The following is a 21,850-nucleotide window of genomic DNA, read 5'->3' as shown; positions in this document are numbered from 1 at the left end:
CCGGCCGGGCCTGGGGAGGCCGGCGGGCTGAGCACGACGCCGACGCCCGCGCTCGCCGGGCCGGCGCGGTTCCGAGGGCGGGGCAGAGCGGGCGCGCCAGGCACCCGCCGGCCGCGGCCTGCGGAGCCCACCTCAGAGGCAGCGGCCCGGCCCCGGAGCAGCTTGCAGCGCGGCCGCCGCTCAGCCGGACGCGCCGGAGTGGCTGCGCGCATGCGCACGGCCCGCCCCCAGCGCGGCCGCCGCGCCCCCGGGGAGCTCGCACTGCGCCTGCGCGCCGCGAGCAGCGCCCCACGTTCGGCAGGCGGCGGGGTGGCGGCGGCTCCTTCCTGGCTCCTGCCCGACCTGTCAGACACCAGTCCAGTAAAATTCAGACCTAACGGTATCCTTTCTAAAAAAAAGAGTCCTTTCTGGCTGCCTTTTCTGCCTTTCCTGTGTTTAATCCGTTGAGCGGTAGGCAGCTCCCCCACTCGGCTGTGTACGCCTCCGCTTGCTGACTGACGGGTAAACGCGGCCCTTCGACAGGCCGCCTGACAGGGGGCAGAAGTGACAGTTACAACAGGAAGTGCCCTGCTTCAGCTTCTCTTCAGTGCGTCCGCCACGTAGGGAAAAGGAGCCGGAAGGCAGTATACTTGGCTCGTTTCTTTAGCTCCACTTTGAAGCGACAGCTGAAAACCCCCAACTTCAGTTGCGTGGGCGGTGCTCTCTCCCTTTGCGCATCCGGCGGAAGGCCCTGCTGATTGGCTGCCGTCCTGCCAGCGGGGCGCGGTGATTGGTCGGTGCTGACCTTTGACGTCAGCGGGGCCTTCTGGGCGCGCGCGCCCGAGCAACTTTGAAAGTGAGGTGAGCGGCCGTCATGGAGGCTGGCGGGAACCTGGCGTGCGCCCTGCAGACCTGGTGCCCCCTGGACCTCAGCCAAGGTGAGGACGCGCCCGGGGCCCGGGTGCTCCGGGGGATGCTGGGCAAGGGCCGCGTCCTCCTTCTGCTCTGTACTCCTGTTTCTCGGCCTTGCCCCCGGGTCTGCGCGGACAGCCTCGCAAGTGCCGAGGCTTCGGCCGCGCGGCTGTTTCTTGGCCCGAGCTGATCTTCTGAACGTGGGGCCCAGGGGTGCAGCTGGAGCCTCCGGGCGCCCGTCGTCACTGAAGGGCAGTGGGTGTCCCCACCCGCCGCAGTCGCTGCTGGCCGCTGTCTCGAGGCTGCGACCCATTCCGCGGCATCTCCGTAGCCGGCAGTCATTTTTTTTGACTCATTTTTTTTTGAGTCATTTCATTTTGTTTGCCTCACCTGTCCCTTTCCACTGTACACTTTATTTGGATTTATTAGCTAGTGACTCAGACGGTAAAGAATCTGCCTGCAATGTACGAGACACGGGTTCGATCCCTGAGTGGCCAAGATCCTCTGGAGAAGGGTAGGGCAACCCACTCCAGTGTTCTTGTCTGGAGAATCCCACAGACAGAGGAGCCTGGCGGGCTACAGTCCGTGGGGTCACAGAGAGTCGGACGCGACTGAGCGACTTCAACTTCGTTATAAGACTTTCACGAAGGGGCAGCTGAGACAGCTGTTTATTACCTGTTCTCTAGCTTGAACATATGGGAAGGCTGGGTCTTCCCCCAGACTGTTAACATCTGTAAAGTGTTTTCCTACTTCATGTTTTTAGATGGCCAGCCTAAGAGCCAGCTGTCAGTTTAATGAGTATACAGATTTTTCTAACCCTTTCTGCTTCTCTCTTCATTCTGCCTCACCTGTGTGGTATGACTTGTGCCCAGAAAACTGTTCTATTCTTGAATGTATTTAGAGTCTAAAGCTACAGAACATTAGTTGACTGTAGTTGTGTTTTCCTACTAGAATGGGTGGATGGAGTATGGGAACTGGAATTCACGGAGACCGAGCCTCTGGATGCCAGCATAGAAGCAGAGATCGTGCAGACTGGACTGAGCGCATTCACAGAGCTTTACAGTGCAATGCTACCTTTTGCTACTGAAAAACATGACGCTGCTGAGGTAAAAGAGAGGGGAAAAAAAAAAAAAACCAGGCTAGCCATTTCGTTGTTAGAAGTGTCAGGTAAACCCCGGTATCATCTAGAGCTTGGTCTCTTTGGTATGCAGTGCAGAAGGAAGGAAGAGCGGTGTAAAGAATGCGGTTCACTTACTGGGATGGCCTCATAACCATCCTCCCAAGTTATTAGTCTGTGATTCTTTTCGTGTCATGAGCATTGTTAACGAGCAAATTAAAGGAAAAGAGTAAAGGCCAAGGTAAGGATGAAAACCAATAAGCAAAATAAGAAAAAATGGCCAAGGACAGTGCAGTTAACAACTCAGGATGCCTTTGCTTTAAGAAAATTGAATGTTAATCTGAGAAGTGATTAGTTGAACTAAGAAAGGAAAAAAAAGAGTTGCTTTAAATGGAGTTCTACGTAGTGTGACTGTTACGCTTTAGGTCATAAACTTCTTTTCAAAAAACTGAAGGACTAGAAAGCAGAACAAAGAATACTTATGTATTAATATCTCCGAAAGATTTAAACTTAAAAAACATTTCTGTTATTAGTTTCAGGTAGCTGTTCAGAAATTAAATCGACCTGTTAAATACTCGTTAAGCATAATGCTGAGTACCACGTGCAGTACCCAGGAGCGTAACATGGTGAGGGTACAGAGCCTCTCCCTACAGGGGGTTGCAGGAGAGGGGAGAATTAAGCTCTGCGAGCGTGCACTGTCATTGCTCTGGCCAGAGCCTGTGCAGTGACCACATCCACGGGCCTGAAGAAGCACAGGCCACCGGCTCTGTGTGTTAGAAACTTCTGTAGGACACGTTAAATGCCATCTTGGCTTGCCTGGAAAAGGCAGCTTGCTGAGGTTGAGGCTGGGAAGGTCCCAGAAAGGTAGCTGGCTGGAGGCACATCTTCACAAATGGCTGGAGTGCTGACCAGTAATGAGGGTTCCAGGGCAGCCTTGAGAGGGATCCTCACAGTGGGGATGTACAGCAAGTCCGAGGGGATGGGGCAGGGTGGGGGCCACAGGGCAGCTGTGAGTGGGGTCCGTGGTAGGCTTCTGGAGTGAGGTGTTCGCTGTCCACAAGGTTCAGGTCTAAGTGTCATCCCTAGACTAAACCGCTTGTCCTCCCATCTGCCTCTTGGAGGAAGGGGTTCTAGTGTGCAGTAGACCCAGGAACATGAAAAGTGCTGTTTCAGTGGGTGTTCTTAACTAAACACAGACTGAAGGGGGGAATGCTGTACCCAGGGAGCTCCCTAGGGACATTATGACTGACCCCTGAATCCCATGGTTTTGGCTGCACAGGCCCACTTCTGTGCAGAGTTTTCAGCAGTACCTGCAGGACTGCATGGTCCCGGGAGTTTCAGTCCCTGGATGCAGAACCGCAGATGTGAAGGACCTGTGTCTGTGGAGGGCCAGCTGTGAATTACGTGAGGACTTCCCACTTGCTCCGTGTTGTTCAATAGTCAGTTGTGTTTTGCTCATTGATTTTTTGAAAAATGTGTGTTGTGGTGTGGTCTGGGTTACAGTTGTGGAAATTGGGGTGGAGGGCTAAAAACCGGGGACTCTTTTCAAATAGAGTTAATAGAATTTTGTGAACTGGGTCTTTGTCAGGTATGAAATGCTGCCAAGGTGATAGGGTCCCCCAGGGTCACAGTTCCAGGCAGCGGGAGGGGAGCTGAGGTGGCCTTGGAAATGAAGATGTAACTGCTTTCTTCCACAAGCTTTGTGGTGAAGGAAAGAGGTTGTCGAGGTCTGATTTCTTGAACTTCTGTGGACTTATGTTTTTTTAAGGTGGCCCATAGTAAACCATATTTTGTTTCTACTGTTTGCTTTGCACAAATAAGCTATTTTCTCATCATGTCTATAAGAGGGGAAAGCGTGAATAGTGATCAAATTAATGAAAATATGGTTTGTGCTCTAAGGCTTACTTCCTCTCCTACCGAGGCTGTTTCTGCAGTCTGTTGAGCGAGACACTCGCAGGTTTGCCTCTCCTGCTCCCATTGCCCACAAAACATTTTGACTTAAAAAAAGTTGCTCTGATTTTTTCGTTAGTAATTAGAGTAATAAGTGGGTTGAGATACATTTACCATAGATGGAGGGGTGACTTGTCTGGGTAATCGCTGACAGAGGTGTCCCCGGAGTCCTAGTGTAGCTTTCAGGTGTAGTAATTTCAGAAATACGTATGCTTCAAACTTACCCAAAGTTATTTTGCAAGTTTAATTAAGATTCTTGTATAGTTTCTTATCTTTGTGACTTTCGTTTATTTTTTCTTTTATTGGCTGAGCCACTCAGCTTGTGGGATCTTAGTTCCCAACCAGTAATGGAACCCAGACTCTCCCCAGTGAAGGCATGGAGTCCTAACCACTGGACCACCAGGAAACTCCTCAACTTTGTAAATTTTGAATAATACACTTTTAAATGTTCTGTTTTAGCCCCTTTGAAAATGGCAGACGTTTATAATTAGGAGGCAGAATGGTCTGTTCATTTTTTATAGGGCACTAAGCACTCAGAAGAATCAGATACAGCAAGAGGAGACTCTCACAGTGCTCTAACGGCTGGTGCTTACCGTTTGCCCTCCCCTAGAGCATTTGGACCTTCTTCGTGGAGAACAGAATTTCCCGCAATGCGCTGATGGCCTTGTTTCACCACTTCGTTTATAAGGCCCTTAAGAAAAATGTCAGTGCTCAGCAGCAGGAATTTGGTCTTCACGCCGCCGGGCTGTATTTTCTGCTGTTGGAAGTACCAGGTATGCACGTTTGGTGTGATGGGGCAGGCCTTCTGTTTGTAACTTGTCTGCTTGGTTTTGAACTGTTAGATCAATGCTTTGTCCTCGCTGGGAGGTTAGGTGACAGTGAATCTGTGAAGCACATGGTCTGTCACAGGTGTTCAGAAAGCTCTCCTGTTTTCCTGTAAATGTGGCTTCGGATGTTCCCGTGCTAAGTCTGTAACACAGCACACAGTCCCAGAGGGGTAAGGCTGGAGGGGCGTGCCGCGTGCCTTCCTGGCGTCCCTGCCTTCTCACTCCTGTCCAGCCTGAGAACAGTGCCGGTTGGAGGGCTGCTGCTCTTCCTGCTGTGTGGTGTGGACGGTCGGTGGGCTGTCCTCACGGGCAGGGCTGAGCACAGCTAGTCACAGTGAGGGAGCACAGGGAGGAGTGTGTCTGGGATGGTGCCCCACCTCGTTCAGGCAGGACCCACCCCGAGCCCAGGGCAGGAGACGGTGCGGCTGAGGAGTCAGCTGCAGCTGTGGGACTGCGAGTCCACTAGGAAGAGAAAATCAGGGTCAGTCAGCCTGCTGCTTGTCGTTGCTTATGTCGGTGCCTTTGTAGTAAATGTTAGGGACCTACTCCTATGATCTGAGAATTGGAAGAAAAGCTATGACCAACTTAGACAGCATATTAAAAAGCAGAGACATTACTCTGCTGACAAAGATCCGTCTAGTCATAGCTGTGGTTTTTCCAGTAATCATGTATGGATGTGAGAGCTGGACTATAATGAAAGCTGAGCACTGAAGAATTGATGCTTTTGAACTGTGGTGTTGCACGAGACTCTTGAGAGTCCCTTGGACTGCAAGGAGATCCAACCAGTCCATCCTAAAGGAGATCAGTCCTGAATATTCATTGGAAGGACTGATGCTGAAATGCCAATACTTTGGCCACCTGATGCAAAGAGCTGACTGATTTGAAAAGACCCTGATGCCGGGATAGATTGAAGGCAGGAGGAGAAGGGGATGACAGAGGATGAGATGGTCAGATGGCATCACCAACTCGATGGACATGAGTTTGAGCAAGCTCCAGCAGTTGGTGATAGACAGGGAGGCCTGGCGTGCTGCAGTCCATGGGGTCGCAAAGAGTCGGACACAGCTGAGCGACTGAACTGAACTGACTGCTCGTTGCCTAGGGTGGAAGTTGAGTTAAACTTTTTTGCTAAAGGTTCCTGTTAGTTAAGGAAAAGCCTGCGTTTGTTTTTAAATATTTCATTGTTGTAGCAGATACATTTCAAAGCAATTAAACCTACCTTGCTTACTCTTTATTCTTTACAAATAGGCAGCGTAGTCAATCAAGTTTTCCATCCAGTGATATTTGACAAATGCATTCAGATTCTAAAGAAGTGCTGGCCTCAGGAATCCAGCTTGAATCAGAAAAGAAAGAAAGAGCAACCAAAGAACACTCAGGGCAACTCTCAGGAGAGCAGTAAGAGGGCAAGACCCCACAGGAGAGAGGAGGTGGAGGTAAGCGGGGGTGTGGCCATGAAGCGCGTCTGACTCGTGTAAGGATTTATATCAAGTTAGGATGTCGGGGGTCATGATTATACCAAAGCTCTAGCGTGCTGTCCACCTTCCCTCCCCTAGGTGTGGCCTCGTGGCCTGCTGAGCCTCTGTTCCCCGTGCTGTCTTCCAACCTCCCTGTCGCCTCCCTCCAGTCTGTTCCCAGGTGTGCCTTGCCACAGGCCAGCAGGTGTTACCTTATTTTCATTAGAGACCATGGTTGAAGTGTCCAGAGGACTCATGTCCACAAGAACGTAATAGAATAGCATTAATTCCAAATTCTTGTGTGACTGGATAGAGGTTCATTGACACCAGAACTGGTAAGAAACCCAGGCAGTCTCACTGATGTGAAGATCCGGACCCAGAAGCTGTGGTAGCCTTCATGTGGTCCAGACTGAGCTTGAAGCCACGGGGCCCAGGGTGGCCCCCTGGAGTCCACTGGCCTTGACTCAGGGACATTGCAAACCTCGGGGCAGGCTGCGAGGCAGTGCTGCAGTCGGCTGTGTATTTCCGCATAATCTAGATGCATGAGACTACTCAAGAGGAAGAGGGTGAAGAGGATGTTTTCTGTTCTTCTGAAGATCGTCGTCAAATTCGAAATGTCCTCTTTCAAGTTTTGAAGAACTTTATAAGGCTTCTTTCTAAATTCTCCTTAAAGGAAAAGCCAGAGTGTATACAGAATTGTGTGGAGGTAAGTGAGAATGCCAGGGACCTTGGGCAAGTTCAAAGAGAGTGGAAAAAACCAGGCCTTTTCTTGGTGTCTGTTTTCCAGGTCTTTGTTGCGTTAACTAGTTTTGAACCAGTTCGTTACGAGTTCCAGGTTACACAAGCCAGGTGAGCAATTAAATCTCCCAGTGCTAATGTTTAATTATGGTATGATCTTTTGCTGCAGCAGAGCTGTAAATGTCATTTTATCCTAATTGGCACACAGGTAGAATTTATTCATTTAAATAAGGCTGATAGGGTTAGGAGTTTATCCTAGTGAAATCACATCCATTAACTAATCTTTTGCCTTTTTTTTTAGAGTTCTCAGAGAAATGAAGTATATACCAGAACTGGCCTACCATGGACTGTATCTGCTTTGTTCCCCTCTTCACAGAGAAGGAGACACGGTAAAGGAGACGGGAGCTGAGTTACAGGGAATTGAAAGCACACGGGTCGTGTGACTAGAAGTGCTGCAAGGACTCAGCGCGACGCTGTGTGAACTCGCTGGGCCGTTGGTGTCTGTGATGAGAAGCGCCTGTCAGCACGTGGCGGCCGCTGCTCGCTACAGGCTCATATCCAGGCCCCTGGTGCCGCAGGACACTCCTGTTGAGCTCAGGCATAAAGCAGGCCCCAGCGGGGCCTGCAGAGGCGCAGGAAAGCTGCTGGGCAGGGCTGCCGCTCGAGCGCTCACCGGAGCCCTCTGGGGGGCAGACAGCCACGGGCCTTGCAGCTCCCCCGCAGGCCCCTGTGCCCCTGTGTTCCTCTTAGCGTCTGTGCCTTAGCGGATAATTCCAGAGTCCTCTGGGAGGACAGACAGCCACGGGACCTTGCAGCTCCCCCGCAGGCCCCTCTGCCCCTGTGTTCCTGTTAGCGTCTGTGCCTTAGCGGATGATTCTGCTGACACTCCTGGTCAGCATTCATATCTGGATTTGCCCCCGGTGACCTTCAGAGCCGCACAGCCCTAGACACTGGGGTCAGGGCTTTGTGAGCCCTGGGGTGTTACTGAACCTGAATGTCGTTAGTGCAGCAGGAGTCTGCAGAAAACATGGCAGACCAAGGCCCTTGCCTTCAGCGCCTGCAGTGCCCTGGTTTCCAAGCGGGGTGAGGAGCCCGTGGGCACTCGGGCTCCGCACTTGGGTCCTACGCCTCACTTCTGTGTGTCTCCCTTTAAAAAGAAAAAACATTCAAACTTACTTTTGGCTGTGCTGGGTCTTTGCGGCTGCGAGCAGGCTTTCTCTCAGTCTCTGTGAGTGGGGGCTGCTCTCTGATTGCGGTGCAGTGGCATCTCGTGGAGCACCAGCTTAGTTGCTCTGAGGCATGTGGGATCCTCCCAGACCAGGGGTTGACCCGGTGTCCCCTGCATTGGCAGAGGGATTCCTCACCACTGAGCCACAGAAGAAGCCCTGTGTGTCCTCCATGAGTCCTTGGTATCCTCACCTGGACAAGGAGGATGAGGGCCTTCCCTTCCTGTGGCTTTCTCAGGAGGACTGCAGGGAAGAGTGCCTCGGCGTAATGCCTGCTGTTTAGAAAACACCCCATACTTCTTTAATTTTTGATGTTATTATCTTTTCCCTGTGTCTGGAATATGTGATAGCATTCACAGTAAAACTTTTAATTTCTGTGCCCTTTTTAGCATTGTAGAAAGTGCAGAGGATGGGAAATTACCCTTTCAGGCGGCAGTGTCTCTAAGGACAGGGTGTTTTTCATTGCAAAAGTGTTGGCCTGACGTTGAGTGACTGTGGTGGTAGCCTTATCTTTGATTACTTGACTTGGGACTACTCATCTTCAAAGTCTTTTGGTATGTATAAAGTGGAGATAATAGTATCAAGTATAGAACGGAAATATTTTGCTGACATTGAGTTGAGAGATTTCAGAGTAAGTATGGTCAAATCTTGTAGTACAGAGACATGCTTAATGCAGTACCGGCCACATCCTTGGTTTCCAGTAATTATTTTATTCACTGGGTGCACAAGCTAACTCTTTGAGTAGATTCTGTGAGATGATATACGGGAAGGTGTTTTGTAAGCTTCAGCTGTAACATAGGTAGAGAATCATCCCCTTCCTCTTTCCTGTGGGGGGTAATCCGTTGCATTCTTCGGCCTTGCTCAGTTGCAGCTGATTCTCGAGCCCTGGTTTCTGGGCTGGAGTATAAGGCAAGCAGAGAAACTGGGTGGAATCCGGCTGATCAGTCTGTAGGCAGCACCTCCGCGCTGTTCATTTTGTGCAGGTATGACACCTGGTCGTTGTCCAGCAGGCGCACCCTTCGTGGTCAGCCAGAACCTGTGCCAACCTCCATTACCTGCTGGTTCTTGAAACAGCTCACTGGGGTCTGCGTCACAGGTGGCAAGGCCCTGGGATTCTCTGTCATGCCTTAAGCTGCATTTCCTTTCCTCTTCTAGGTTCTCAGATACGTTTTGCATCAAATGCTCTGCATAATACTGATGGTAGAAGTGGGTAAAGGCTCCCATCACGCCCCCCTTGCCATCACGCCGCCGGTTGTCAGCAGTAGGAAGCTGGCCATCCAGTTTGTAAGGTAAAGGGCACACAGCTCGGGTCTCTCTTTCTGTCACTCGCCCTCAGTAGCCTGGGCCCTGTGCTAGCCGGGGCTTCTGACACGTGAGGAGCTGACGCGTGTCTGGGCTGTGTATGGCTTGTGGTTCAGGGTACAGCGCATAGCAGCCCATCTGGCTTGTGCGGTAGGGGTAGTGTAGGGGGGCTGTAGGGGGGGTGTAGGGGGTGGTGTTAGGGTGCTGTTGGGGGTGGTATTGGGGGTGGTGTGGCGGTGCTGTTGGGAGTGGTGTAGGGGGTGCTGTTGGGGGTGGTTAGGGGTTCGTGGCCTGTGGGTCCGCCGGTGAGGCCAGCTCTGAGTCCCGACCGCGGTCTCTGTGTCTGCTGCTCCAAGTCTGTCTCTGCCTTTCTGGCTTCTCTGAGTCTCTTTCCTTAGGTTCCTTGCCACTTTTTTTTTTAACTTTTTTATCAATAATTGATAGACTCATCTTCCCCTCACGAGTCAGCAGGCTTTGCCTGTAAAGTCCCATGTCGGGGCTTTACTGGGAGATGCTGCTACAGCACTCGCTGTTCTGTCCTCGGTTCTGTCTGTCTGATAGCAGCATGGAGGTGGTGGGGACAGCGGAGAGCGTGCCTGTGAGCGGAAGCGGTGCCCGGGCAGGCACGGAGTGCGGGTGTGGGCAGGCATGGGGTGCAGGCGCAGCTGCAGATGTGGGTGCGTGGTGCGGGGCATGGGGCGCAGGCACGGGGTGCGGGCATGGGGTGCAGGCGCGGGGTGCAGGTTGCGGGCACAGGTGTGGGGTGCAGGCGCGGGCACAGGTGTGGGGTGCAGGTGCGAGCGCAGGGCGTGGGTGCAGGGTGCGGGCGCACGTGCGGGGTGCAGGCCCAGGTGCGGGTGTGGGTGCGGGGTATGGGCGTGGGTTGTGGGTGCAGGTATGGGGTGTGGGGCATGGGGTGCAGGTTGCTGGCGCAGGTGTGGGGTGCAGGTGCAGGGCGTGGGGTGCGGGTGTGGGTGCTGGCATGCAGGTACAGGTGCTGTCTGACCCCTGAGTGAGCCTTTCTCCTTAAGAATTTTTTTTAAACAGCAAATAAGATGTTTTAAGTAGAAGCACTTGTTCTAAATTTTCCATGTATTCACGATGTCAGTAATTGTAATATTTCTATAATGGCGTGAATAAACCTGAAGATGGGTTGAATCTGGGCATTTTAATAGCTTCTTTGAGGGTTAACTTTGGAGAAGTACTGTTAGAAATTCGTTTTGCTGACCTACCACAAGGTAGTACCATGTCTCAATCTGGCATTTACTTCAAAGTCAAGCTCTTCACAGAGAAAGCTTGCCACATTTGAAACATTGTTTCTTTCTTTATGGCTCTTCTGGGGCTTAACTGCTGTGTGGGCCTCTCTCTAGCTGTGATGACAGGGGGCCACTCTGATCACCGTGTGCGGGTGTCTTGCTGCAGAGCGTGGACTCGAGGGCTCCCAGGCTTCAGGGGTTGAGGCACGGGGAGGTGCCTCATGCACTCAGGAGGTGTGGCTCACAGGCTCGATTGCTCCTGTGCCTGTGGGTTCTTCCTGGCTCAGGGATTGGATCTGCATGTACTGCATTGGGAGGTGGATTCTTTACCACTGAGCCACGAGGGGAGTCTTATTTCAGCCTTGGTAAGAACCATCGTAAGCAGTCCAAGGATCTTGGGAGGTCTGGGCCCTGCCCCTCCCTGACTGGCTACTGGAAGCAGTTTGGAGACCACCCGGGCGTGGGGAACGGTGCTCCGCTGTGACACTCTCTTCACACTGCACGCGCTCAGGTCTCGCTTCCAGCACAGGCGCAGATTGCTCTTAGTAGTCAGGTTTTCTACAATGTAGAAGTGTCACTGTTTTTGAGGATAGGTTTAGGGGAAGCTGTTATTTTATTTTTATTATAGATGTATTATAAACAGTGACTCTTTCTTTTCTTTTTTAAAGTGTACTGGTGGATGAACTTAAGGAAAGCATGTACCCGGTCCTTCGTACTCTGCTGCAGCACATCTGTGTCAAGGTACTGCTGGCTGTAGTACTGAGAGTCTGAAAACCACGCGAGAGTAGACGCATGTATCAGTGTTCCCAGAAATGAGTCTGTGTCGTTACCAAGCGTGGTCTTTTCTGTTTAGTATGTTTGCTGTTCTCTTTGAGTATTTGGGGGGGATAAAACAACTTTTTTTCCTTTTTTAGAAAACTTCAAATATATAAAGATATAGAACAGAGTAATGAACAGAATGTTAAGTGATTTTGTATAAGGAAAAGCTCTGCCAGCACATAGGCACACTGGATTTTCTTAGGAAGCAGATTTCATCATATTCCTTCAGACATAAATATTGCATGTGTCTCTCTACAGCATAAGACCTCTTTAAAAACATATCCACAAAATATTAACACACCTAAAAAATTCAGAATAATGCCTTAATATCATCCAGTGTCTGGTTAGCATTCAAAATTCTGTGAATATCTCTTAAAATGTTTAGCAATTTGGGCAGATGATGCTTCACTTGAACTCTGTGGATCCTAGAGATCTGTAAACTCTGAAATCGGGCTTGGAGATCTCTTCTAGGCTAGTTTCCCAGGAGGTCTGAGGCTTGGAGACCTCTCCTAGGCTAGTTTCCCAGGAGGTCTGAGGCTTGGAGATCTCTCCTAGGCTAGTTTCCCAGGAGGTCTGAGGCTTGGAGATCTCTCCTAGGCTGGTTTCCCAGGAGGTCTGAGGCTTGGAGATCTCTCCTAGGCTGGTTTCCCAGGAGGTCTGAGGCTTGGAGATCTCTCCTAGGCTGGTTTCCCAGGAGGTCTGAGGCTTGGAGATCTCTCCTAGGCTGGTTTCCCAGGAGGTCTGAGACTTGGAGATCTCTCCTAGGCTGGTTTCCCAGGAGGTCTGAGACTTGGAGACCTCTCCTAGGCTGGTTTCCCAGGAGGTCTGAGGCTTGGAGACCTCTCCTAGGCTGGTTTCCCAGGAGGTCTGAGGCTTGGAGACCTCTCCTAGGCTGGTTTCCCAGGAGGTCTGAGGCTTGGAGACCTCTCCTAGGCTGGTTTCCCAGGAGGTCTGAGGCTTGGAGATCTCTCCTAGGCTGGTTTCCCAGGAGGTCTGAGGCTTGGAGATCTCTCCTAGGCTGGTTTCCCAGGAGGTCTGAGGCTTGGAGACCTCTCCTAGGCTGGTTTCCCAGGAGGTCTGAGGCTTGGAGACCTCTCCTAGGCTGGTTTCCCAGGAGGTCTGAGGCTTGGAGACCTCTCCTAGGCTGGTTTCCCAGGAGGTCTGAGGCTTGGAGACCTCTCCTAGGCTGGTTTCCCAGGAGGTCTGAGGCTTGGAGACCTCTCCTAGGCTGGTTTCCCAGGAGGTCTGAGGCTTGGAGATCTCTCCTAGGCTGGTTTCCCAGGAGGTCTGAGGCTTGGAGATCTCTCCTAGGCTGGTTTCCCAGGAGGTCTGAGACTTGGAGATCTCTCCTAGGCTGGTTTCCCAGGAGGTCTGAGGCTTGGAGATCTCTCCTAGGCTGGTTTCCCAGGAGGTCTGAGGCTTGGAGATCTCTCCTAGGCTGGTTTCCCAGGAGGTCTGAGGCTTGGAGATCTCTCCTAGGCTGGTTTCCCAGGAGGTCTGAGGCTTGGAGATCTCTCCTAGGCTAGTTTCCCAGGAGGTCTGAGGCTTGGAGATCTCTCCTAGGCTAGTTTCCCAGGAGGTCTGAGGCTTGGAGATCTCTCCTAGGCTAGTTTCCCAGGAGGTCTGAGACTTGGAGATCTCTCCTAGGCTAGTTTCCCAGGAGGTCTGAGACTTGGAGATCTCTCCTAGGCTAGTTTCCCAGGAGGTCTGAGGCTTGGAGATCTCTCCTAGGCTAGTTTCCCAGGAGGTCTGAGACGTAGAACTGGATAGTCATTTCTGTAGCATGTAGACACTTGCACTGTTGCTGAGCGGGGTGCACTCGGCGCTCGTCTGCTTCCACCAATGCACGTGTCTCTGTTGTCCTGCGTGGGGACCAGTGGGGCAGCTTCTCAGGGCCTGTGTCTGTCGTTCTGTGTGGGGACCGGCGGGGCAGCTTCTCAGGGCCTGTGTCTCTGTCATTCTGGGTGGGGACCGGCGGGGCAGCTTCTCAGGGCCTGTGTCTGTGTTGTTCTGTGTGGGGACTGGCGGGGCAGCTTCTCAGGGCCTGTGTTTCAGGTGGTCGACAAGTCTGAGTACCGGACTTACGCAGCTCAGTCCCTGGTCCAGCTGCTCAACAAGCTTCCCTGTGCAGAATATGCTTCTTTCATGGCCTGGCTTTATGGATTAACACGCAACGCCAAGGTAGGCGCTGCGCCTGTGTGAGCTCCTGGCTCGCAGCTCTGCAGCTCTGTACCTGCAGACTGCAGCTGAAGTGGCGCTGGGTGCTCTTCCTCTGTGGCGGGGATGCATGCGGTGCTATGCGCTCTTCCTCTGTGATGGGGACACGTGCGGCTTTCCTTCACCAGGTCTCCCACCGGGTCTTCACTCTTGACGTGGCCTTGGCCCTCCTGGAGCTGCCTGAACGAGAGGTGGATGGCCCGCTGGCCCCGGAGCATGAGAAGTTCCTGAAGCATAAGTTCTTAGTTCAGGAAATCCTGGTCGCCCGCTGCAGAGACAAGGCCCCGACGGTGCGCAGCAAGGCGCTCTCCAGCTTTGCACTCTGCCTGGAATCCTCTGCCTCAGCCCCATCGGACAGCATCCAGGAGCTTCTGCATAACAGTGAGTGTGCTGAGCACCACGAGCCTGGCCTCATTCCTGCTGGTCCAGATTGGGTGGCAGAAATGATCAGAGTGCTGTGATAACTGCAGCCCTCAGCCCCCTTCCAGCTGGCAGTGCTGTGGAATAGCTCTTACACTAGCGGTTTCACAATCTTGTCCTCGGGTTGAGGTTGCTGGCTGCAGTCTCTGTTACTCTGTCATTGGCTAGCGGCTGTACTGGGCCTGTTTACACAGGCCTGACACGGGGAGTTGTCAGTATCTATAATCTGTCTCACCTTCAGGCTTGCTTACCTCGATTTGGGTTCTTCTGTAAATATTCACATAGGCTTTTGATGCTGTGTCTTTCCTCCTCTGACCCGTCGGCTTCCTTGTAGCTCCTGCAGTCCCAGTACAGAGCCGCCGGCAGAGTCCGTCGACAGATTCACCAGGTAGGAAAGTGGGCCGGTACACTGTCGGATGCTGAGTGATTGACCCTTTAGTTAAAGGACTCGCTGAGTATTTGTGTTTTCTGTCTGCATATTACCTGATTTAGTACTGCACTTTTTTCTTCAAAGAAATTAAAATTTATTTCAGTAATGATTCATAGTAACTGAAATGTGTAATATGCCATGATTGAAGTGAAGTGAAGTGAAGTCAAGTCAAGTCTCTTAGTCGTGTCTGACTCTGCGACGCATGGACTGTAACTTACCAGGCTACTCTCACCATGGGATTTTCCAGGCTAGAATGCTGGAGTTGGTTGCCTTTTCCTTCTCCAGGGGAACTTCCTGACCCAGGGATCGAACCCAGGTCTCCTGCATTGCTGGCAGATGCTTTACCATCTGAGCCACCTTCTTGCCTGGAAAATCCCATGGACGGAAGAACCTGGTAGGCTACAGTCCATGGGGTCGCAGAGTCGGACATGACTGAGCGACATTTACTTTACTGTGCCATGATTATGTTAATGAAAAGTGTAACAGTTTTTTAGTGTACTGACAGAGCCTTTTTAAAATTTATTTTTAAGCTTTTTCTTATCAGAGGCAGATGCTTAACCCTTCTGCAGGTTCAGAGGTGATCCACACGGACAGCAGCGGTGAAGCAGCCGGATCCATGGGTATGTCGGATCTTGTCCCTTATTAGATGAGCAGCAACCAGGAGATTTCAGGCAGCTGTAGGTAGAGCCTCGAAACATGGAAATTTTTTTTCAAATTCACCCTTACTATTGGAAGATCTTTTGTTTTCCCTTAAAAGTAATTTCTGTTTTATTTCCTTAGTTGATGTCCTTGCACTAGTCTGTATTTCATTTCAAGGTAAAGAATAAGATACGTTTCACTTGTCATGTATTTCTATATTTCATATATTTCTGTCACACTTCAGGGAATGTTACAAATGTTTTATTTGCTCACTGAAGTTAGTTGTTATGAACACTTGGGCTTGCTGACCAGAAAGGAACAGTTACTAGGGAAGGTACTGCTGCTGCTGCTGAGTCGCTTCAGTCGTGTGTGACTGTGTGTGACCCCATAGACGGCAGTCCACCAGGCTCCCCCGTCCCTGGGATTCTCCAGGCAAGAACACTGGAGTAGGTTGCCATTTCCTTCTCCAATGCATGAAAGTGAAAAGTGAAAGTGAAGTCGCTCAGTCATGTCCGACTCTTCAAGATTTATGGACTGCAGCCTACCAGGCTCCTCCGTCCATGGAATTTTCCAGGCAAGAGCACTGGAGTGGGTGCCATCACCTTCTCCAAGGGAAGGTGCAGTAGAATTAAATGTGGTTTAGAGAAAAAGCATCACAGAAGAGGGGAAAAACACACAAGACTGTGGCCCTCGTTTACCTTTACTCCTTGTTACTGTTTCCACGTGGCATCTTGACTGCTCATGCCATCCCAGAATCCACTTCTGATACATGGTAGGGAACTGTGAGTCCTGGCTTCCATGGGAAAGTGCAGAATCTGGGTTATAGTTTCTCTATACCAGTGATATGAACTGTCTTTTAACGGGTCACACATACCGTGTGGAGATGCTGGGATCCTCTCTCCCATGAATCCTGTCCTTGATTCTAAACACAAGCACTGTTTGTACTCTTTTAGTGACTTACTGAACCAGAATAATCTGGGGTGGTAGAGTGTCAGTGTGATTCAGGAGGACAGAAACACACCTGGCTAGGTGGTAGAAAGACCTGGAGCTACTCTCAGATTCTGTTTCTGTCTAGCTGTATGGTCTGTGAAAGTCACTTTTATGGGCACTTCCTTCACCTATATGATGATATGGCATATTGTCATAGAGAAAAACTACATTAAAAGTGAGAGGCAGTCTGAATACCTAGGCCAGTTCTGTTACTAAAGAGCTGGATGACCCAAGACATGGGAGTCGGCAGACCTCCCTGACTGCTTGTCAGTTCTGATCCTGAAACCTCGTCTGCCCTTCACAGAGGGCTTTTGTCAGGTCTGCAGAAATCATATTTAGAGAAATGACTTTAAAAGATAGATAGAAGAGAGAACATGTGCAGAAAATAACTGATACAATGAGATCTATCAGTTTATTTGATAAACATGGATATCATTCCTCCCAAGGAGGCACTGCAGGTACAAACCCTAACAAAAATAGTTCCACGTCCTAAGGAGCAGGCGGAGAGGCATATATGCAGGTACCTAAAATCGAAATGCTGTGAGATGGGTGCTGAGGTGCCGTAAAGTGCCATGAGAGTCAGTACTTATCATTGCAGTCTGAAAGACTACATTTAAATGACTAGATATTAGCCTATCAGCTAATTACTCAAATTCAGCTAATTACTCAAATTCAGAGTAGTAACTCGGGATGTACTAACAGATTCGCTAAAATAACTAAAGAAATTTAATATGGAAAAATGTTGAATGTTTGCGTTAACTCCAGTCTGAGGACATTACAGATTCACTGTTGTACATTGTCATTCAGGTGCTCAGTCATGTCCAACTCGTTGAGACCCCATGGACTGCAGCACGCCAGGCTTCCCAGTCCTACACCATCTCCCAGAGCTTGCTTAAACTCAGGTCTGTTGAGTCAGTGATGTCATCCAACCATCTTGTCTTCTTTGTATAGTTCTTCTGTGTATTCTTCCCACCTCTTCTTAACATCTTAATACCTTCTGCTACTGCTAAGTCCATCCCGCTTCTGTCCCTTATTGTGCCCATCTTTGCATGAAGTGTTCCCTTCGGATATAGAATTTTCTTGAAGAGATCTCTAGTCTTTCCCATTCTGTTGTTTTTCTCTATTTCTTTGCATTGTTCACTTAGGAAAGCTTTCTTATATCTTCTTGCTATTCTTTGGAACTCTGCATTCAGATGGGTATATGTCTTTCCTTTTCTCCTTTGCCTGTCACTTCTCTTCTTTTCTCAGCTATTGGTAAGGCCTCCTCAGACATTGAACACCTCCTCAGACATTGATCACCGAGGCAGTGATCAAAACCACCCCCAAGAAAATGAAATGAAAAAAGGCAAAATGGTTGTCTGAGGAGGCCTTACAAATAGGTGAGAAAAGAAGAGAAGCGAAAGACAAAGGGGAAAAGGAAAGATGTACTCATTTGAGTGCAGAGTTCCAAAGAATAGCAGGGAGAGATGAGAAGGCCCTCTTCAATGATCAGCGCAAAGAAATAGAAGAAAACAATAGAATGGGAAAGACTAGAGATCTCTTCAAGAAAATTAGAGATACCAAGGGAACATTTCGTGCATAGATGGGCACAATAAAGGACACAAATGGTATGGACCTAACAGAACACGAGAGATTAAGAAGAGGTGGCAAGAATACATAGAAGAACTGTACAAAAAAGATCTTCACTACCCAGATAATCATGATGGTGTCATCACTCACCTAGAGGCAGACATCCTGGGATGTGAAGTCAAGTGGGCCTTAGGGAGCATCACTACAAAGCTAGTGCAGATGATGGAATTCCAGTTGAGCTATTTCAAATCCTAAAAGGTGATGCTGTGAAAGTGCTGCACTCAATATGCCAGAAAATTTGGAAAACTCAGCAGTGGCCACAGGACTGGAAAAGGTCAGTTTTCGTTTCAGTCCTAAAGAAGGGCAATGCCAAAGAATGTTCAGGCTACTACACAACTCCCTGATGTTCAAGCTGGTTTTAGAAAAGAACCAGGGATCAAATTTCCAACATCTGCTGGATCATGGAAAAAGCAAGAGAGTTCCAGAAAAACATTGATTTCTGCTTTATTGACTATGCCAAAGCCTTTGACTGTGTGGATCACAATAAACTGTGGAAAATTCTGAAAGAGATGGGACCTGACCTGCCTCTTGAGAAATCTGTATGCAGGTCAGGAAGCAACAGTTAGAACTGGACATGGAACAACAGACTGGTTCCAAATAGGAAAAGGAGTACATCAAGGCTGTCACCCTACTTATTTAACTTATATGCAGAGTACATCATGAGAAACGCTGGACTGGAAGAAATACAAGCTGGAATCAAGATTGCTGGGAGAAATATCAATAACCTCAGATATGCAGATGACACCACCCTTATGGCAGAAAGTGAAGAGGAGCTAAAAAGCCTCTTGATGAAAGAGGAGAGTGAAAAAGTTGGCTTAAAGCTCAACATTCAGAAAACAAAGATCATGGCATCTGGTCCCATCACTTCATGGGAAATAGATGGGGAAACAGTGGAAACAATGTCAGACTTTATTTTTTTTGGGCTCCAAAATCACTGCAGATGGTGACTGCAGCCATGAAATTAAAAGACGTTTACTCCTTGGAAGAAAAGTTTTGACCAACCTAGATAGTATATTCAAAAGCAGAGACACTACTTTGCTGACTAAGGTCCGTCTAGTCAAGGCTATGGTTTTTCCTGTGGTCATGTGTGGATGTGAGAGTTGGACGGTAAAGAAGGCTGAGCGCCGAAGAATTGATGCATTTGAACTGTGGTGTTGGAGAAGACTCTTGCGAGTCCTTTGGACTGCAAGGAGATCCAACCAGTCCATTCTGAAGGAGATCAACCCTGGAATTTCTTTGGAAGGAATGATGCTAAAGCTGAAGCTCCAGTACTTTGGCCACCTCATACGAAGAGTTGACTCATTGGAAAAGACTCTGATGCTGGGAGAGATTGGGGGCAGGAGGAGAAGGGGACGACCGAGGATGAGACGGCTGGATGGCATCACGGACTCGATGGACGTGAGTCTGAGTGAACTCCGGGAGATGGTGATGGACAGGGAGGCCTGGCGTGCTGCCATTCACGGGGTCGCAAACAGTCAGACATGACTGAGCGACTGAACTGAACTGAACTGCACAATTGCACTCACTTTACATGCTAGCAAAAGTAATACTCAAAATTCTCCAAGCCAGGCTTTAATAGTAAGTGAGCCGTGAATTTCCAGATGTTCAAGCTGGATTTAGAAAAGGCAGAGGAACCAGAGAGCAAATTGCCAACATCTGTTGGATCATAAAAAGCAGGACAGTTCCAGAAAAATATCTACTATTGCTTTATTGACTATGCCAAAGCCTTTGACTGTGTAGATCCCAACGAACTGTGGAAAATTCTTCAAGAGATGAGAATACCAGACTACCTACCTGCCTCTTGAGAAATCTGTATGCAGGTCAAGAAGCAGCAGTTAGAACTGGACATGGAACAACAGACTGGGTCCAAATCGGGAAAGGAGTATGTCAGGGGTGTATATTGTCTCACTGCTTATTTAACTTATACACAGAGTACATCATGTGAAATGCCAGGCTGGAATCAATACAGGCTGGAATCAAGATTGCCAGGAGAAATATCAAAAACCTCAGATATGCAGATGACACCACCGTTTTGGCAGAAAGTGAAGAACTAAAGAGCCTCCTGTTGAAAGAGAATGAGGAGAGTGAAAAAGCTGGCTTAAAACTCAATATTCGGAAAACTAAGATCGTGGCATCCGGTCCCATCACTCCATGACAAATAGATGGAGAAACAATGGAAACAGTGTCAGACTTTAATTTTGGGGGCTCCAAAATCACTGCAGATGGTGATTGCAGCCAGGAAATTAAAAGACACTTACTCCGTGGAAAAAAAGTTATGACCAACCTAGATAGTATATTCAAAAGCAGAGACGTTACTTTGCCAACAAAGGTCCGTCTAGTCAAGGCTATGGTTTTTCCAGTGGTCATGTATGGATGTGAGAGTTGGACTAGAAAGAAAGCTGAGTGCTGAAGAATTGATGCTTTTGAACTGTGGTGTTGGAGAAGACTCTTGAGAGTCTCTTGAACTGCAGGGAGATCCAGCCAGTCAATCCTAAAAGAGATCAGTCCTGAACATTCATTGGAAGAACTAATGCTAAAGCTGAAATTCCAATACTTTGACCACCTGATGCAAACAGCTGACTCATTGGAAAAGACCCTGATGCTGGGAAAGATCAAGGGCAGGAGGAGAAAGGGACGACAGAGGATGAGATAGTTGGATGGCATCACTGACTTGATGGACATGAGTTTGAGCAAGCTCTGGGGGTTGATGAGGGACAGGAAAGCCTGCATGCTGCTGTCCAAGGGGTCATGAAGGGTCAAACACGACTGAGTGACTGATCTGAACTGAACTGGACTCCTGTACTAAGTATTAACCTCTGTCCATCGTTCCTCAGGCACTCTGTCTGTCAGATCTTATCCCTTGAATCTGTTTCTCATTTCCACTGTGTGGTTGTCAGGGATGTGATTTAGGTCATACCTGAATGGCCTGTGGCTGTCCCTACTTTCTTCAATTTAAGTCTGAATTTGGCAGTAAGCAGTTTGTGATCTGAGCTACAGTCAGGTCCTGGTCTTGTTTTTTGCTGACCATATAGAGTTTCTCCATCCTCCCATGCAAAGAATATAATCAGTTTGATTTCGATATTGACCATCTGGTGATGTCCATGTGTAGAGTCGTCTCTTTGTGTTATTGGAAGAGGCTATGTGTTTGCTATTACCAGTGCGTTCTCTTGGCAAAAGTCTGATAGCCTTTGCCCTGCTTCATTCTGTACTCCAAGGCCAAATTTGCCTGTTATCCAGGTATTCTTGACTTCCTACTCTTGCATTCCAGTCCCCTATGATGAAAAGGACATCTGTTTTTGCTCTTTGTTCTAGAAGGTCTTGTAGGTCTTCATAGAACATTAAACTTCACCTTCTTCAGCGTTACTGGTCGGGGCATAGACTTAGATTACTGTGATATTGAATGGTTTGCCTTGGAAACGAACAGAGATCATTCTGTCGTCTTTGAGATTATATCCAGGTACTGCATTTCAGACTCTTTTGTTGACTGTGATGGCTACTCCATTTCTTCTAAGGGATTCCTGCCCACAGTAGTAGATATAATGGTCATCGGAGTTAAATTTACCCATTCCAGCCCATTTTAGTTCACTGATTGCTAAAATGTCGATGTTCACTCTTGCCATCTCCTGTTTGACCACTTCCAGTTTGCCTTGATTCATGGACCTGACATTCCAGGTTCCTGTGCAGTATTTTTCTTCACAGCATCGGACTCCGCTTCCGTCATCAGACGCACCCACAGCTGGGCGTTGTTCCTGCTTTGCCTCCGCCTCTTCACTGCTCTGGAGCTATTTCTCCACGGATCTCCAGCAGCATATTGGGCACCTGCTGACCCGGGGAGTCCATCTTCTAGTGTCGGATCTTTCTGCCTTTTCGTGCTATTCATGGGGTTCTCCAGGCAAGAATACTGGAGTGGTCTGCCATTCTCTTCTCCAGTGGACCACATTTTGTCAG

The 21,850-nt window shown here is 49.3% G+C and overlaps 1 protein-coding gene across 1 annotated transcript in view; it reads left to right on the top strand.

Annotated features, from left to right (window-relative positions):
• The first annotated feature begins 830 nt into the window (after positions 1 to 830).
• The window catches only part of NCAPD3 (non-SMC condensin II complex subunit D3), a 61,419-nt gene continuing 40,399 nt past the window's right edge, over positions 831 to 21,850 (top strand). The window contains exons 1-12 of the mRNA XM_068988356.1: positions 831 to 917; positions 1,843 to 1,997; positions 4,569 to 4,731; positions 6,031 to 6,215; positions 6,775 to 6,942; positions 7,024 to 7,085; positions 7,276 to 7,363; positions 9,356 to 9,489; positions 11,427 to 11,499; positions 13,633 to 13,758; positions 13,923 to 14,217; positions 15,175 to 15,264. Coding sequence (XP_068844457.1) covers positions 854 to 917; positions 1,843 to 1,997; positions 4,569 to 4,731; positions 6,031 to 6,215; positions 6,775 to 6,942; positions 7,024 to 7,085; positions 7,276 to 7,363; positions 9,356 to 9,489; positions 11,427 to 11,499; positions 13,633 to 13,758; positions 13,923 to 14,217; positions 15,175 to 15,264 — 1,603 coding nt within the window. The 5' untranslated portion in view covers positions 831 to 853. The remainder of the gene's footprint in view (positions 918 to 1,842; positions 1,998 to 4,568; positions 4,732 to 6,030; positions 6,216 to 6,774; positions 6,943 to 7,023; positions 7,086 to 7,275; positions 7,364 to 9,355; positions 9,490 to 11,426; positions 11,500 to 13,632; positions 13,759 to 13,922; positions 14,218 to 15,174; positions 15,265 to 21,850) is intronic.

The sequence above is a fragment of the Capricornis sumatraensis genome, chromosome 16, assembly GCF_032405125.1.
Source record: "Capricornis sumatraensis isolate serow.1 chromosome 16, serow.2, whole genome shotgun sequence".
NCBI lineage: Eukaryota > Metazoa > Chordata > Mammalia > Artiodactyla > Bovidae > Capricornis > Capricornis sumatraensis.
This window is presented reverse-complemented; position numbering and strand designations above follow the sequence as displayed.